Raw genomic sequence first — 17,455 nt, 5'->3', positions numbered from 1 at the left:
AGGGTCGCAGGCAAACTGGAGCCTATCCCAGCTGACTACGGGCGAAAGGCAGGGTACACCCTGGACAAGTCGCCAGGTCATCACAGGGCTGACACATAGACACAGACAACCATTCACACTCACATTCACACCTACGGTCAATTTAGAGTCACCAGTTAACCTAACCTGCATGTCTTTGGACTGTGGGGGAAACCGGAGCACCCGGAGGAAACCCACGTGGACACGGGGAGAACATGCAAACTCCACACAGAAAGGCCCTCGCCGGCCACGGGGCTCGACCCCGGACCTTCTTGCTGTGAGGCGACAGCGCTAACCACTACACCACCGTGCCGCCGACTTTCAGACATGTTTATGCTTATAACAGAAGGAAAGTGCGTTCCACTGAGCTTGAGCGCTGGGCCATTTCTGGGAAATAAGAGTTTGGGTCACGGCAACAGCATGTGTATGTCAGCCTCGGTTCGGAGGTTTCAGTTTCGAAAACTGTAAGAGGTAAGAGTAGAATAATATAAAGTACAGACACTTGGCATATTTTACTTCTGTGATTTTTAAATTGTTTATTTTTGGATTACGCTTCATTTTTGTGGCTACTGCTTCATAGAGTAAACATTCATGCTATATTTACTGTATGGACATGGGATCAGAAAACTATTTTATCTATAAGCAGTAGCCGCATGTAAATTTCCCCACTGATGAATGAATAGTTTCTTATCTTTGCTGTGGCAGATCTGTCTGATAGTTTGTTTTTGTTTCCCCCAAAATGAAATGGAACTCATTTCCAGAGAAAAGAATGAGTGTGACTTCACTAAACAAAAATATGGGTCCAAAACGTAAAAAAAAAAAAGATGCATACTAAGGCTATATTCAGAGGCATAAAGCAAGTCATGAAAAAAAATGTTTCCATGGAACCCTTTCAAGGTATCTTCATTCAGCCAATTACTGAAAACAACACAGTCCCCTCTGAAAGAATTTGTTTTTGCTAGGCAGTGAATACCTACGCACATTCCAGATTTCTGTTTTATCATCTTAATTATCGTGTCACAATGAAAAAAAAAAATTATAATAATTGCACATTTAAAGTGGTAGGCATGTTGTGTAAATCAAATAGTGCTAACCCTCCCAAAAAAAAAAAAAAAAAAACATTTTAATTCTGGCTTGTAATGCGACAAAACGCCAAAGGGTATGAATACTTTTGCAAGACACTGTATTCACACTTTTTCCCTTCCCTGTATCGCCAGAGAGATAGCAACTGCCGGAACCAAATTCCTTGTGTGTGTCGACATAGTTGGCCACTAAACATGATTCTGATTAACTAAAAATAAACTGCAATACACAAAACTCTCTCAGTTATGCATCTAGACATTTCTGAAGAGTTTCAGGTTGAATAAACGGCCAATCAGCCTGTCACAGAGTCGGAGATTTGTCTGTAAATTGAGGAAAATACACATGAACTTAATCTCTAGCCAGGCTTGTAGGATTCGAGTCCAACTTGTGCCCTAGTTTTAAAGGAACAGTCCACCGTACTTCCATAATGAAATATGCTCTTATCTGAATTGAGACGAGCTGCTCCGTACCTGTCCGAGCTTTGCGCGACCTCCCAGTCAGTCAGACGCAGTCAGACGCGCTGTCACTCCTGTTAGCAATGTAGCTAGGCTCAGTATGGCCAATGGTATTTTTTGGGGGCTGTAGTTAGATGCGACCAAACTCTTCCGCGTTTTTCCTGTTTACATAGGTTTATATGACCAGTGATATGAAACAAGTTCAGTTACACAAATTGAAACGTAGCGATTTTCTATGCTATGGAAAGTCCGCACTATAATGACAGGCGTACTAACACCTTCTGCGCGCTTCGGCAGCGCATTGATACGGACCTGAGATATATCAATGCGCTGCTGAAGCGCGCAGAAGGTGTTAGTACGCCTGTCATTATAGTGCGGACTTTCCATAGCATAGAAAATCGCTACGTTTCAATTTGTGTAACTGAACTTGTTTCATATCACTGGTCATATAAACCTATGTAGACAGGAAAAACGCGGAAGAGTTTGGTCGCATCTAACTACAGCCCCAAAAAATACCATTGGCCATACTGAGCCTAGCTACATTGCTAACAGGAGTGACAGCGCGTCTGACTGCGTCTGACTGACTGGGAGGTCGCGCAAAGCTCGGAGAGGTACGGAGCAGCTCGTCTCAATTCAGATAAGAGCATATTTCATTATGGAAATACGGTGGACTGTTCCTTTAAGGACTCATGGCTCGACTTGGACTTGAGCACTGATGACTTGGACTTGGATTCGGACTCGTAATTTTTTTGGAACACGCCATAATTTGGCATATCGACATTAATTTCTGTACTGTGATTTTGAACTGTGAAAACACTCTTACTTTGCGAAGTATTGAGTTGCGTTGCTGAAACATTACCAAGCCTTATTTCCTTGTTCGGTTTCCTGATCCCTGATTTCCTATTTCTTGTCTTTGATTCTGCCGAGTCTTCAATAGCCTGTTTACTTGTGCCTCACTCGACCTATTGCCTGTTTCACTGTTTTACGATTTTGCCTGCCGTTCTGGACTGTTTACTGTCTTCACTTGTATTAATAAACACACCTTCTGCACTGGGCGGCACGGTGGTGTAGTGGTTAGCGCTGTCGCCTCACAGCAAGAAGGTCCGGGTTCGAGCCCCGTGGCCGGCGAGGGCCTTTCTGTGCGGAGTTTGCATGTTCTCCCCGTGTCCGCGTGGGTTTCCTCCGGGTGCTCCGGTTTCCCCCACAGTCCAAAGACATGCAGGTTAGGTTAACTGGTGACTCTAAATTGACCGTAGGTGTGAATGTGAGTGTGAATGGTTGTCTGTGTCTATGTGTCAGCCCTGTGATGACCTGGCGACTTGTCCAGGGTGTACCCCGCCTTTCGCCTGTAGTCAGCTGGGATAGGCTCCAGCTTGCCTGCGACCCTGTAGAACAGGATAAAGCAGCTAGAGATGATGAGATGAGATGAGACTCTCTGCACTTACATCCATCTCCCAACCGTCTCTAACAGAACGCACATTCACCTGTTCAGGAAGAAACTAATGTTAATGGCGCTAAAACAGCCACCGTCAAATGGTGCGGTTGGAGTCTTGTTCTCAGACTTCACTCGGAATTTTTTTTTAACGACTTCGATTTGAACACTAGGGACTCGAGACTGGACTCGGACTCGAGGTTTAGCGACTCGAATACAACACTGTTTATAGCAGTGTTCCGCATGCATGCCAACAAATGAGCGTTCACAGTCATACGCTTTATCTACGTCAGACTGATCGCAAGAAAAAAAAAACAAAGAAAATGGCAGTGAAAAATGGATTGCAGTTCATATTTATTTTATTCTTCTTTAAAAAAAAACAAGCTCATTTGGTTATTTTATGGACACAATTCTCATCATTCAATTTTTTTTTTTTACACTTCATATTCGTGCTTCAAACGGCTATAGAGACACACCACAGACGGGAAATGACACCATCTTGTCGTTTTATTCTCTTTTTGATGCTGTTGTCAATTTGCAAACTGGCAATGATGTCAGCGTTAACAAAGGACACACAAAAGAAGTGAAAAAACCCCAAACAAACCTGGTCATGGAAGGTATAGAAGCTGGAAGAGAGAGAGAGTTAATGTGTACTGTAGAGCCTCGGTCATTTAGTCAAGCATTCAACTAAAGGCAAAGGAGGAGAGTTCTCTCAACAGAGAGGATCATGCACCAAAAACGAGAAGGAAACACTGATGTCGAAGCTGATCAGAAGCGTTGAAGTAAAAGATGCCACACCTTGACTTTCCGATGATCGTTCGAGATCTTTCCAGAGCCTGAGATAAGTAATTTCAGAGGTAGACTAATAACAAAAGCCGGAGGTTATACGTGAAAAAATTTTCAAACACTTTTTAACTGATATGATCCAGAAGCACTTGTTATTGCAGGGATCGAAACGGGTGCTCGCCCACTCGCCAATGCGAGTTGGAAATGGTACGGGCGACTAGTGACAACATGTACTTGACCGAGTGGGCGACTGGCTCGCCACGCTATGCCTCGATGGTTTCTATCAACGATTCTCGCCCATTTTAAGCAGAACTTGGTCTATTTTACCATTTTTTACGATAATTTCAATAGATTTTGTGAGACATTTGTCAAGTTGGCATAGACACGGGCGCCGCCATATTGTTTACGTGTGCAGTATACGCCGCTACATGCAGCATGGCTGCGCGAAGTTTCGTTTCTTCCCGTTCATTTTCGTTGCTGCCCGTGAAGACAAATGTAACTTGAACCGCTATTGGTCAGATAGATTAGACCCCCGCGAAGTTTAAAAGTCCATGGCTTGACATTTCTGACAGCTATCAAAACAAACGGATATCGCTCAACAAGTATGTGGCCCTTATTCAAGAGTGTTCCATTCATGTATAATATGGTTGTATAATATGAATAAATATATAAAATCGGCTTGAAATTTGTAATTATAAATACGGACCAGTACCTCTGAGAGGCACTGGTCCAAATGGACCAGTGCTCCCAAATTCCCGTTTCGATCCCTGTTATTGGTCGGAATCGATTGGTCTCGATAGTTGCTTTAATCTACAAAACGATGAATATTAATATGATTTCCCTTTTTCTCAATGGGAAACCATATGTTGAAATCGAAGAGGTCTTAACTCAGCTGGAAGTGTCATTCAAATTTAGATAAAATAATCTCACAAATAAACGTGTTTGTAACAGCTTCGACGTTATGTTTGGATCATCATGCAGACCTCGAGGAGGTGAAAACCCGAAGAGATGATTCGACTCGGTTCTTATCGAACAAAGTGTAACGAGATTAAAATACAGAACTCTACGGCAGTTGTGTTTTTAAAACGCCTGTTGGTCCTAAGGACACGAATGCACATTACAGACACGGCATACAGGTGAGGGGGCGGTAAGGTCAGCACCATTCGTTTCCTAAAATAGTCTTTGCCTTGTAACAACTAGTCTTTAAACATTCAGTATCAGGCAGTGTCATGGCAGTTTCCATAATACAGCTATGCTTCTGTTGAATCGGTTGTTTGCAGTTATCAAAAGCCCTTCCCTGCAAGTAAAATATTTGCATGGTGATGTGCTTTGTGGTGCCGTCGAGAGCGCGAGTGCATGAAGAGGAAGCTTTGAGAGTTAACATGGAAGAGTGTGCACAGAAAAAAAAAAAAAACTGGGGGGAAGGAACAAAAAAAAACAAAAAACAAAACCGGTCACAGTGTAGAGTCGTGTCAGAAGACAAACTGCAGGCTTCCAAGGTGAATCAGTGAGAAATTCTCAGCTTCTGAGTTTTAAAAAAAAAAAGGGAAGCTGATCGCTCCATGATGTACAGAGCTGCCTGATCGGTTCGTCCTTAATCTAAATCCAGCAGCAAGTGGTTAAGGGACGACACGGCCAGGTCAGGAACGTGGTATTTGATCCCGTTCTAGATCACAAACAGTGCTTGAATAAGGGTCCGTCTCAGAAACTGGTCTCTCATTTGGGACATTATGGTCAAAAAATAAATTTTCTAATTTTACTTTTTTTTTTTGCATTTACCTAACACTCAATGTATCTTTTGTCATGTTTAATAAGAATAAAGATAGCATCTTGCTTTATCTGGCCTCCAGTGTGGAAAATTTTTTTGATTACAATTCAAATGCTTTTGTAAAATTGATTTCCATATAAAATAACTCCATCATGAAGAATTAAAGCCCCTCCTTCACAGATGAGTCAAAATGTTGAATAAATTTCCTCTTTCTGATTGCTTGGGTTAAAAATGCCAAGTTATGATGACTGAACTGATTATTCACTTAAATATGAATAATATGATACATTTTGGGTATTTGATATGGCGGAATAGGACACAATGGAAAAAACCAAGAACACACCGGAAAGATGAGAATAACGGCGGTGGTAAAAGAACAGCGACTGTACCGGCTGAAGGTCGCGCGGGTCTCTGCTGCAGCGCGCGAGCAACGGGACATCACTACTGCACCGGACGGAGCGAGGCGGGGCAAAATGACTGGCCGTAGATTCTATCAAAAGTTCGATCTAAATTGACCATGGTTGCAAAATACTGGCCAAAAATACGCAAACACTACGAAATATGAAAGTAAGATGAAAAAGAAACATTCTATTTACTGCAAGACTAAAACAAAATAAAACTGTCAAAACTCACCTTTTCAGTGATAACGTCCGAACAGATCACTCGCGTAACAGAAAGACCGCAAATGGAAGCACGATCAACCTCTAACTGTCGGAGTGAAAAATTCCATTCTACACATGCAAATTGTTAATGTGTGTCCTTCCCCGCACACAAATAACACGCTACGGTAAAAAATAGACCACGACTCATTTTATAGCTCAGAAATTCATACAAGACCAGCTACCATCGTAACATATTCTGTAAGAAACATATTCTATACCTAACTTTCAGCTTTCGTTTTAAAAAACAAAATCGCAGATTTATAACTAAATTTTTATATAGCGTAGTGATTTTAAGTTGCTACTTTTGGTGAGGTCGTGACCTTGACCCTGAGGCTTTCCGTTTAGATCAAAACACACGATCGTATTGGTTTTGGGTCTGCGGAAAACGGAGTTACGACGGTGATCAAATATTTTGCATGATGTTTTATTACGGTTATGATTATTCTGTGAGCACCAATCCTTAGGTGTATAAAGTTACAACTTAAAATACAATTAGTGATAACTGTAGACTTTTCAGTGGACGACAACCTTTTGAAGGGAATGCGATGTAGTCGACCATTTATCATGTCCCAGATCAAGCCGCCATTTTTCCACAAATTTGCAGAATTTTTGCCAAATTCTGAATAGAGTATTCACATCAAAGGTTTAGTTTTATCTGTATTATTTCTTTCATCATTTTATTTCAAATTAAAACCAACATCACCACTCAAAACCGTATAGTTTATTGACTGTGAGTATATTTAGTGGGGCACCCCCACAGTACCCAGTTTCTGAGACAGACCCATATGCAAACGTCCCCCAGGCTTACCTACAGGCTCACTTGTTTATTTCTTTCAAGTCCAACCTGACTGACAGCTTTCAAAAATCAACAGCCCACCCTAGCTGGGTGCACTACGCTGCTCCCAACACAAACTAACTTCCTTATTATTTCACTGTAGGGCATCTGCAGTCTCTTTTACAACAGCTTCTCGGAAGATGAGAAAAGAAGGAAATGAAAATCTCGCTGCTACAGATGGACTGGAACCTGGTTTGTTCTGGCAATGCACAGTGTTTTGGCCTAAAGGAGCACACGAGGACAGAACTTCCGCATGACTCACGCACTAGTGTCCTGATTCTGAGCAGAGAGAGAGAAGAAAATCAAAAGCCGAAATCGGAATAATTCATAAGTTAAAATCGTTACACGCCGTTTGTTTGCTAAATCAGACGATTGCTGGAACCAATCCACTGAGGCTCTTTGCTGTAGATATAGCTCAAGCCTTGATTAGATTTTAAGATCATTCAAAACACCCGGCATTTTTTCTAAGCTCTTAACAGAATAGATTTACAAGGCAGCCCTTAGAAAAACAGTTTGTCTTAGCAGAAATAGCGTAAACCCCTGAAGGGTACAATATAATATTTTCATCCAATTGTGCACTTGAGTAGCATTGCGTTCCTGACAAAAGTGTAAAAACAAACCTAAATCTGTAAATTTCCAAATGCCCTTTCAAAGGCCACTTGAAAACAAACATTACATTTTAACTGCCGTATAAAAAAAATTACCTTTTTGTGCTTTATTATTTTAAAAACCGAAGTCCAAACGCTGAGTATTGCCAGTCGTTCTTTTAAAAAGCAAACAAGCCCAAATTAAATCCACCATCAAAAACTTTGCTACAATTTTGTCTTTATCCCTGAACAGGTGATCAGCTCTATGAAACGAGCTTTGGTAGCACTGTACGCAATGGTATATTCCCACCAGAGTCTCCAATCATGTTGGTCCTCAGTTTGTTGGCTGCACCCATGACAGGGGGAACTTTCGGGACGATGCTGGGGAAGGAAGTGCTATGCTCAGTAATCCGCTTGGGTACCAAAGTTTTCTCTCCGCCAGGCACAGGCTTGGGTAGCCTCTTGTGGATCCAGGGGTGTCGTAAAGCCAAAACCGGCGTCATGCGAGTACTGGGTTCCCAGTCCAGACATTTCTTCAGAAAGTCAATGAAGGTGGGGTCATCGCAGCTCTTGAGTGCCATCACCCACTCCTTGCTGCCTGGAGGACCCCGCATCTTGCCTCGCCGAGAGCGACTCCCGTTAAGCACGGTGATGCCACTGCTGAGTGTGGTGACTGTACAGTAACGTGGGTGGCCTTTGGAGTTAATGAAGTTCTTGGCACGCTTGGCCTGCTCCAAGAGCTTCTGAGGGGGCATTCCCAATAGCTCCATTATACAGGCCAACTGGTCACCCTCATCCTCACCAGGAAAGAGAGGGTACCCTGTCAGGAGCTCAGCAAGAATGCAGCCAAAGCTCCACATGTCGATGGGCATGCCGTAGCGTGAGCCAAGGATGACCTCAGGTGCTCTGTAAAATCTGGACTGAATATAGGTATAGACACGCTGGTGTTCAAAGCAGCTGGAGCCAAAGTCGATGACCTTGATACCGCTCCGACCCTGCTGCTTGAGAAGAATGTTCTCTGGTTTTAGATCACAGTGGATGATCTTATGGCGGTGCAGAGACTCCAGACACTGCAGGATGGAGTGGGCGAACTTGCGTACCAAAGGTAGGCTGAAGCCCTGGAATTTATTGCGCTTGATGAGTTCATAGAGATTCATGCTAAGCAGCTCGAAGGTCATGCAGATATGATTGCGGAAGGTAAAGTGCTCTTGAATATGGACTACGTTCATGCTGCCTGTCTTGTCGTGCTTTTTCAGGTGCTCCAAGATTCGGATCTCCTCTGTTGCTTGCCGGTGGAAGCGTTTCTCATTGCGCACCATCTTTAGAGCGAGATGCTGGTGCAGCTTATGGTCGTAGACCTTTGCCACTTGACCGAAACTTCCTTTACCGATTACCTTTAGGAACTCATAACGATAGGCAACATGATCATGTGGCACATGGATATATCCTCCCTGGTCATCATCATATCCAGAGTTGTTAAGGCCACCTGCAACTGCTTGTCTCTTCTTGGCATTTGGTCCCACAAAGTAGATCTCAGAATAATTGAGGATCTCCTGCTGTTCTAGTGCACTCAACTGTTGCCTGTACTGCTTCAGTGCCTGGTCTGAGCTTAGTGGACCCCCTGGCTTGGTTGTCTTCACTGAGCTTTCAGAGGACTTGGCTGAACTGTTGCGGTCCACGCTCCGCTCTCTGGACAGAACAGACCGGGGCTTGGCAGGCGTTTGGCTGGTACCATTGTGCTTGCGGCTGTAGGAATCCTCATATAGGGACTTTATCCTCATCTGATCTCCTCGGACGCCAAGGTGATCTTTCATTGTTGGCTTGTTCACAGCCTTCACAGAAAAACAAGAGGAGAAAGGTTATTCAGAAAAAAAAAAAAGCAAGCTGATGAAGGTAAAGATGATTTAAAAGAACAAAGCTTCGAACGGCTTGCATTAACTTCTGATAGTGAACTCTAAATAAACAGCAATCAGCCTCAATACCCATAAATACATACAGCGTCTTGCAAAAGTATTCATCCCCCTTGATGTTTGTCCTGTTTTGTCGCATTACAAGCTGGAATTAAATGGATTTTTGAGGGGTTAGCACCATTTGATTTACACAACATGCCGACCACTTTAAAGGTGCAAATTGTTGTTTTATTGTGACACAAACAATAATTAAGATGAAAAAACAGAAATCTGGAGTGTGCATAGGTATTCACCCCCTTTCGTATGAAACCCCAAAGTAAGAGCTGGTCCAACCAATCCACTTCATAAGTCACATAATTAGTTAATTAAGATCCACCTGTGTGCAATCAAAGTGTCACATGACCCGTCACATGTCTGTATAAAATCAACCTGCTCTGGAAGGACCCTGACTCTGCAACACTACAAAGCAAGCAACATGAGAACCAAGGAGCCTCCAAACAGGTCAGAGACAAAGTTGTGGAGAAGTATAGATCAGGGTTGGGTTATAAAAAATATCCTAAACTTTGAATATCCCAGGGAGCACCATTAAATCCATTATAGCAAAATGGAAAGAACATGGCGCCACTACAAACCTGACAAGAGAAGGCCGCCCACCAAAACTCACAGACCGGGCAAGGAGGGCATTAATCAGAGATGCAACAAAGACACCAAAGATAACACTGAAGGAGCTGCAAAGAGCCACAGCGGAGATGGGAGTATCTGTCCATAGGACCACTTTAAGCCGTACACTCCACAGAGTGGGGCTTTATGGAAGAGTGGCCAGAAAGAAGTCATTGCTTCAGAAAACACGTTTGGAGTTTGCCCAACAGTATGTGGCAGACTCCCCAAACACATGGAAGAAGATTCTCTGGTCAAATGAGACTAAAATTGATCTTTTTGGCCATAATGGGAAATGCCATGTGTGGCACAAACCCAACACCCTGAGAACACCATTCCTACAGTGAAGCATGGTGGTGGCAGCATCATGCTGTGGGGATATTTTTCATCTGCAGGGACAGGAAAGCTGGTCAGGATTGAAGGAAAGATGGATGGCACTAAACACAGGGCAATTCTGGAGGAAAACCTGTTTGAGTCGGCCAGAGGTTTGAGACTGGGATGAAGGTTCATGTTCCAGTAGGACAATGACCCTAAACATACTGCTGAAGCTACACTGGAGTGGTTTAAAGGGAGACATTCAAATGCATTGGAATGGCCTAGTCAAAGCCCAGACCTCACAGAATCTGTGGCATAACTTGAAGATTGCTGTACACCAACGCAACCCATCTAACTTGAAGGAGTTGGAGCAGTTTTGCCTTGAGGAATGGGCAAAAATCCCAGTGGCTAGATGTGCTAAACTAATAGAGACATACTCCAAAATTGCAGCTGTAATTGCAGCGAAAGGTCGCTCTCCAAAGTATTGACTTGGGGGGGTGAATACCTATGCACACTCCAGATTTCTGTTTTTTCATCTTAATTATTGATTTTGTCACAATAAAACAAACAATTTTCACCTTTAAAGTTGGAGGCATGTTATGTAAATCAAATGGTGCTAACCCCCCCCCCCCCCCCCCCCCCCCCAAAAAAAATCCATTTTAATTCCAGCTTGTAATGCGACAAAACAGGACAAACACCAAGGGGGATGAATACTTTTACAAGACACTGTACATACATGCTCCGTATACTTAATCCACTATGAAAAAGAACATTAAATGAAAAAGACCCGTCTAATCAAGTGGGTTAAAGATCTATAAATGGTGGGATATTTGTGAATGCTCAGTATTGCCCCTTTTCCACCAAAGCAGTTCCAGGGCTGGTTCGGGGCCAGTGCTTAGTTTGGAACCGGGTTTTCTGTTTCCACTGACAAAGAACTGCCTCTGGGGCCAGAAAAACCGGTTCCAAGCTAGCACCAACTCTCTGCTACCGTCAGCGAGGGGGCGGGGGGGGGGGGGGGGGGGGGGGGGTTGTTAAGACCAACAACAATAACAAGACCGCGAAAGTCCGCCATTTTTAAGTGGCAAGAAGCAGCAGCTGTACAAACGCGAAGTCATCCATTATTATTATTATTGTTGCTGCTTCTTCCGCGTTGTTTTTGCTTCGATATTCGCGCCAAGGTTTATGCAAACGTAGCGACGTAACTGACGTATACAGCAACGTAACGACGTATACAGCGACGTAATGACGTGTCTTCTCTTAGCACCACGAGCGATGGAAAAGCAAGCTGGTTCTCAGCTGGCTCGCAAGTTGAACGAGTTGTGAACCAGCACCAGCCCCGAACCAGCCCTGGAACTGATTTGGTGGAAAAGGGGTACATGTAAAGACTCATGCAGCCCTAGTACATAATTAGATTTGGGAGTTCAATACATTTCATTAGAAAAATACTTCATACACTGCAGCTGCATGTGGTAATAATGCAGTATTCTGAATATTTAATGCATCTTGCAATTTTCAGGGCCACGGTGAGAAAATTGTAAAAGCATCATGACAGAAAAAAATAAAATAAAATAAAAGAAAGCCACACAAAAGACCTGCACCCCAGAGGGGAAACTGTCACGTAGCTAAACCAGGTTCAAAAAAAAAAAAATCTTGGACGTGAATGCCAAACATGGCTGCTGAGAGGGGGTTGGAATCAGTCCTGAGGAAAAGAGGGACTGAAATAGATTCGTATGCATTGTGAGCTGACACATGGATATCACAGAGACCAGACAAATAAATCAGGCGTCCATGCAGCTATTTTTATTTTGGCTTGACCAGGAAAAACCATAACTACACATAAACTAGAAAAAAAAAAAGAAGTGGTGAGCACTGAGTGATTGGATTGCAGTTAGTATGACCGCAGCACATGTTCTAATCCCATACGCCAGAAAGGTTCACACACAAATTCAAAACTGTTTATTCAGCATCTTCGGGACAGTATTAACCCAACAACTCACTGTAGGCTTTGGGCCAGCCATTACCCAGGCAACAGACTTATCATTAAGCAGTTAATTATTAATTAATCAATTATTACACGAGTGCATGAATTATTCAACTCTTACTCTCTCGGATGATATCATCATGTAACCATGGAGATGGAATACAAGCGCCTTACACATGTCTTGAATCTGATTGGTCAGAATGTGGTGATTAATTTTCTCTAACAGCAGCTTCAACTGTAGTGCTGACTTTAACGGAAGGCATTTATATAAACGCGCTTGCTTTAATGTTATCGTTTCCATAGTAACAGTTTATTCAGAGGAATCTGGATGCCAGACGCAGCACATAATCTAAGCCTTATAATAAAGACCCGGTCCCACAATACTGATAGCTAGAATTATAAGCACAACTATACTGATAACTATAATAAATCGGTCGCCTGCAGGTTATGTGATTGGTAATCATGCTTTTGTCTAAGCTGGGGAACAGGGGCGCTGCGCCTTCTTACTCTCGGCGTGCGCCCCCTTACCGAAATGCCGATTGAACTTAGGCCATGCACTTGCATGCTACTGCACAACATGCAATCTTTCTCAAAACGATCTTTTCTCCGTGAAAACATCCCAGCAACACCACGTGACAATGTGTCTGATCATCAAATACGTTATAATTACTCCCAAAATATTCCAATCATAGTAGATACACCGCCAGACGGTGCAAAACGATCCGAATTGGCGTTTTCCAGACCGAGGCGCCATGTTGTTTACTTGTCGCAGCTGCTCTCGCGAGAATTTGACATAGGTTACGTACAAGGTCAGCTGACTTGTCGAGTGAGGGTTCTCGAGACTGAATGACCTTTCACCCACCGGCGCGGGAGCTTTTGATAGAAGTAGTTTGCGAGTTGTTTTTGTTGACACTTGGGCATTTAAAGATGTCATGCAGCGGCACGAAACGGAAGAAAGCCAAAGACTGTCCGGGGCAGAAGAAGATGACTTCTTTTTTCTGTCACAAAGCAGATAAAGAAGTTTCCGAAGGCGAGATCGCAACAATCGAGGGATCGGTCCGTGCCCTCATTGAAGGACGCGCCAACCGAGCAGTGTGACAGCGGCGTCGCGGAATCCGTGATGAACAAAGACCAGATGTCTTGCTCTGGTGAAAGCACCGAGTGTTCAGTGGAAAAGCGAAATGAGAAAAAGGCCGAGTTCCAGGAAAAGTTCAAGTATGTTTTTTTTTTAAGCGCGCTTACATTTTTTGTATGGTTTCAAACTTTGTGATTTGGGTTGGGTTCCAACTTTACAATGTTTACTTTTTTTAGTTTCCTTTTAAAGAAAATAATTTTGCTCTGGAATTTTTTTTGTTCATTTTGAACAATTAACTCTACCTTATTCTAGTATAAGAAAACAACAGATTCCTCTGGTGAATGTTTAATACTTTAAGTTTGATTCATCTGAATTTGAATTATAAATTTCAATTTGAAATTAGCATTGTGTAATTTGAATGTGAATTATGAGGTGTTAGAATTTGAATTAAGTGTTTGTCACAGTTTTATTTTTTTTCAATGTTGACAAACAATTTGTTATAATTTCCCTCTCAGATAGCCTCAGAATGTCCCATTGTAGCCTCAATTTTTCAAAGGCTTCGTACGGTGGTAGACGGCGCCATCCCCCCTTGATTGCTTCGCTCCCTCGCCATGGTGAGCACCCTCACACTAAATTTTTCTAGAAAAACCCCTTGTAGTCACACCAGACCGATAACGATACCTGTAACCCAGGCCTGGGTTTATCCGAATCGGTGAGATTGCTTCTGGAGCGATTTTTCCAGGCCTGGACCTGATCCGATAAAACATCTGATTGATCAGTTAATTGTTTACACGTGACCTTGTCTGAGCATGTGATACACTACCGTTCAAAAGTTTGGGGTCACTTTGAAATGTCCTTATTTTTGAAAGAAAAGCACTGTTCTTTTCTTTTTTTATTATTATTTTTTTTATTAATGAAAGATACAGTTACAAACTTAGATGAAAGACATTCGTTTTTCACTTACATTTCCAAACTACAACCCCCTGCCCACCCTTCCACCCCCAACAGAACCTGTGCGTTTTCGTATGTCACCAGTCAAACAAAAGACAGTAAGTCACTTGTACAATACTTATACAAAAACAAAAAAAAAAAACATGTATACATTATCCAGTAATACCAAACCATACCAGTGGTACATCAAAAAATATTGCAGACTTCTTTAGGCCTATGCCATCAGACTATCTTGGTACTTTACATGTCATTACAGAGACACAGGAAGGGTCTTAAGTTTTTCAAAATATGTTATTACAGGGTTCCAGATACCATAAAAAAGGTCAACAGACCCTCTAAGTGCATACTTAATCTTTTCTAATTTCAGATACATCATAAGGTCAGTCAGCCATACTGATACTTTTGGTGGGTATGGGGATTTCCAATTTAAAAGAATTTGCCGTCTGGCAATCCAAGTTGAAAAGGCTAATACATCTTTGTACCCAGAAAGCCTCACAGAGTCACCTGACACAGTTCCAAAAATTGAGGTGTACATATTGGGCTCATATTCTATTTCTATAATTTCAGATATCGTTTTATAAACCCCTGACCAAAATTGATCCAAACTTGGGCATGACCAAAACATGTGAGTCAATGTCGCTGGAGCGCTATGACATCTACTACAATGTTCATCCATGCCTGAAAACATTTTTGCCAATTTAGCTTTAGAAAAATGCATCCTGTGTAAAACTTTAAATTGGATTAAACTTAGACGAGCACAGGATGTAGTCCCATTGACCCTATGTACAGCTTCCTCCCATACACTATCCGGTATTGCCTCTCCAAATTCATCATCCCACTTTGCTCTAATCTTATCCAGGGTATTATCACCATGGGAAGTGATGATATTATAAATTCTAGAAATAAGCCCCTTTAAATTAAAAGACACATCCAAAATATCCTCCAAAACAGATGGATCTGGTTCATTTGGAAAATCAGTCGTATTACTACGAATAAATTGACGAATCTGTAGATATCTAAAATGATTTGAACGGGGGAGATTAAATGTTTCACACGTCATTGAAACTTACAAATACACCTTCCTAGCACTGTTCTTTTCAATGAAGATCACTTTAAACTAATCAGAAATCCACTCTATACATTGCTAATGTGGTAAATGACTATTCTAGCTGCAAATGTCTGGTTTTTGGTGCAATATCTCCATAGGTGTATAGAGGCCCATTTCCAGCAACTCTCACTCCAGTGTTCTAATGGTACAATGTGTTTGCTCATCGCCTCAGAAGGCTAATGGATGATTAGAAAACCCTTGTACAATCATGTTAGCACAGCTGAAAACAGTTGAGCTCTTTAGAGAAGCTATAAAACTGACCTTCCTTTGAGCAGATTGAGGCTACGTTTACATTAGACCGTATCTGTCTCGTTTTCTTCGCGGATGCACTGTCCGTTTACATTAAACCACCTGGAAACGCCGGGAAACGGGAATCCGCCAGCGTCCACGTATTCAATCTAGATCGTATCTGGTCCGGTGCTGTGTAAACATTGAGATACGCGAATACGCTGTGCTGAGCTCTAGCTGGCGTCCTCATTGGACAACGTCACTGTGACATCCACCTTCCTGATTCGCTGGCGTTGGTCATGTGACGTGACTGCTGAAAAACGGCGCGGACTTCCGCCTTGTATCACCTTTCATTAAAGAGTATAAAAGTATGAAAATACTGCAAATACTGATGCAAATACTGCCCATTGTGTAGTTATGATTGTCTTTAGGCTTGCCATCCTTCCACTTGCAAGTGGTAAGTGATCTGCGCTGGGATCACACACACAGCGGCTCAGTCCCGAATCGTGGCTCGTGCACTTCACTCGCGTGCTGTGTGAGCTGCGCAGGGCCGGAGTGCGCACCCTCCAGAGGGCACTCGCTGTTCAGGGCGGAGTGATTTGGAGCGCAGGATGCCTGCGGAGCCGAGCGTATCCGTGTATTGGTGTTGCTGTGTGCACGGCTAACGGTTTTAGTGTAAACGCGAATCATTTTAAGAACGTTAATCTGATGATCCGCTGATTCGACGTAATGTAAACGTAGCCTGAGTTTCTGGAGCATCACATTTGTGGGGTCGATTAAATGCTCAAAATGGCCAGAAAAATGTCTCGCCTATATTTTCTATTCGTTTTACAACTTATGGTGGGAAATAAAAGTGTGACTTTTCATGGAAAACACAAAATTGTCTGGGTGACCCCAAACTTTTGAACGGTAGTGTATTTTCCCCGGGCATCTTTGTACATCCTTGTTGATTCATGATTCACGGAAAATAAAAAAATATATAGAATACAAAGCACGGATCTTTTATTCACGGATATGTGATTTTCCGTGAAATATCAATCGTAAATAAACACATACATGCTGGTAAGATATTTTAACTATGAACTTCAGCAGTGCAAACATTTAATTGTTTTAGACTTCTTCATTTTTTTATCCGTAATGTTATAATCACGTTGTCTGTTATTACCCAAATGAGGATGGGTTCCCTTTTGAGTCTGGTTCCTCTTGAGGTTTCTTCCTCATCTCGTCTGAGGGAGTTTTTGCTTGTCACTGTCGCCACAGGCTTCTCATCGGGGACAGACGAGGGATAAAATTCGCTCATGTTTAAAGTCATTAAAATTCTGTAAAGCTGCTTTACGACAATGTCTACTGTTAAAAGCGCTAGAGAAATAAACTTGACTTGGTGCATGAAATCGTTAACCAATCTGTAATATACTGTGACCAATCCGTAAATTATTAGCATCCGTATTAAAATCCGTAACCACTCTGTATTTTGTATCCTTTTTTATTATATTTCCGTAATCCGTGACCGATCCGTATTTTTTCAACCACCGGAGTGTGTACGTGGGTTGTTTTGAAGTCCGAGCTGTACAGTATGACCCGGAATAATGTGCTACCACTCGGAA

General features: G+C 42.4%; 1 protein-coding gene across 1 annotated transcript in view; it reads right to left on the bottom strand.

Moving 5' to 3' along the window:
• Nucleotides 1–3,329: 3,329 nt before the first annotated feature.
• The window catches only part of dyrk3 (dual specificity tyrosine phosphorylation regulated kinase 3), a 41,026-nt gene continuing 26,900 nt past the window's right edge, over nt 3,330–17,455 (bottom strand). Inside the window, exon 3 of the mRNA XM_060909996.1 lies at nt 3,330–9,458. Coding sequence (XP_060765979.1) covers nt 7,890–9,458 — 1,569 coding nt within the window. The 3' untranslated portion in view covers nt 3,330–7,889. The remainder of the gene's footprint in view (nt 9,459–17,455) is intronic.

Source organism: Neoarius graeffei, chromosome 26 (assembly GCF_027579695.1).
Source record: "Neoarius graeffei isolate fNeoGra1 chromosome 26, fNeoGra1.pri, whole genome shotgun sequence".
In the NCBI taxonomy this organism is placed as follows: domain Eukaryota; kingdom Metazoa; phylum Chordata; class Actinopteri; order Siluriformes; family Ariidae; genus Neoarius; species Neoarius graeffei.
The sequence above is the reverse complement of the archived record's forward strand: the minus strand, read 5'-3'. Positions and strand labels throughout refer to the sequence as shown.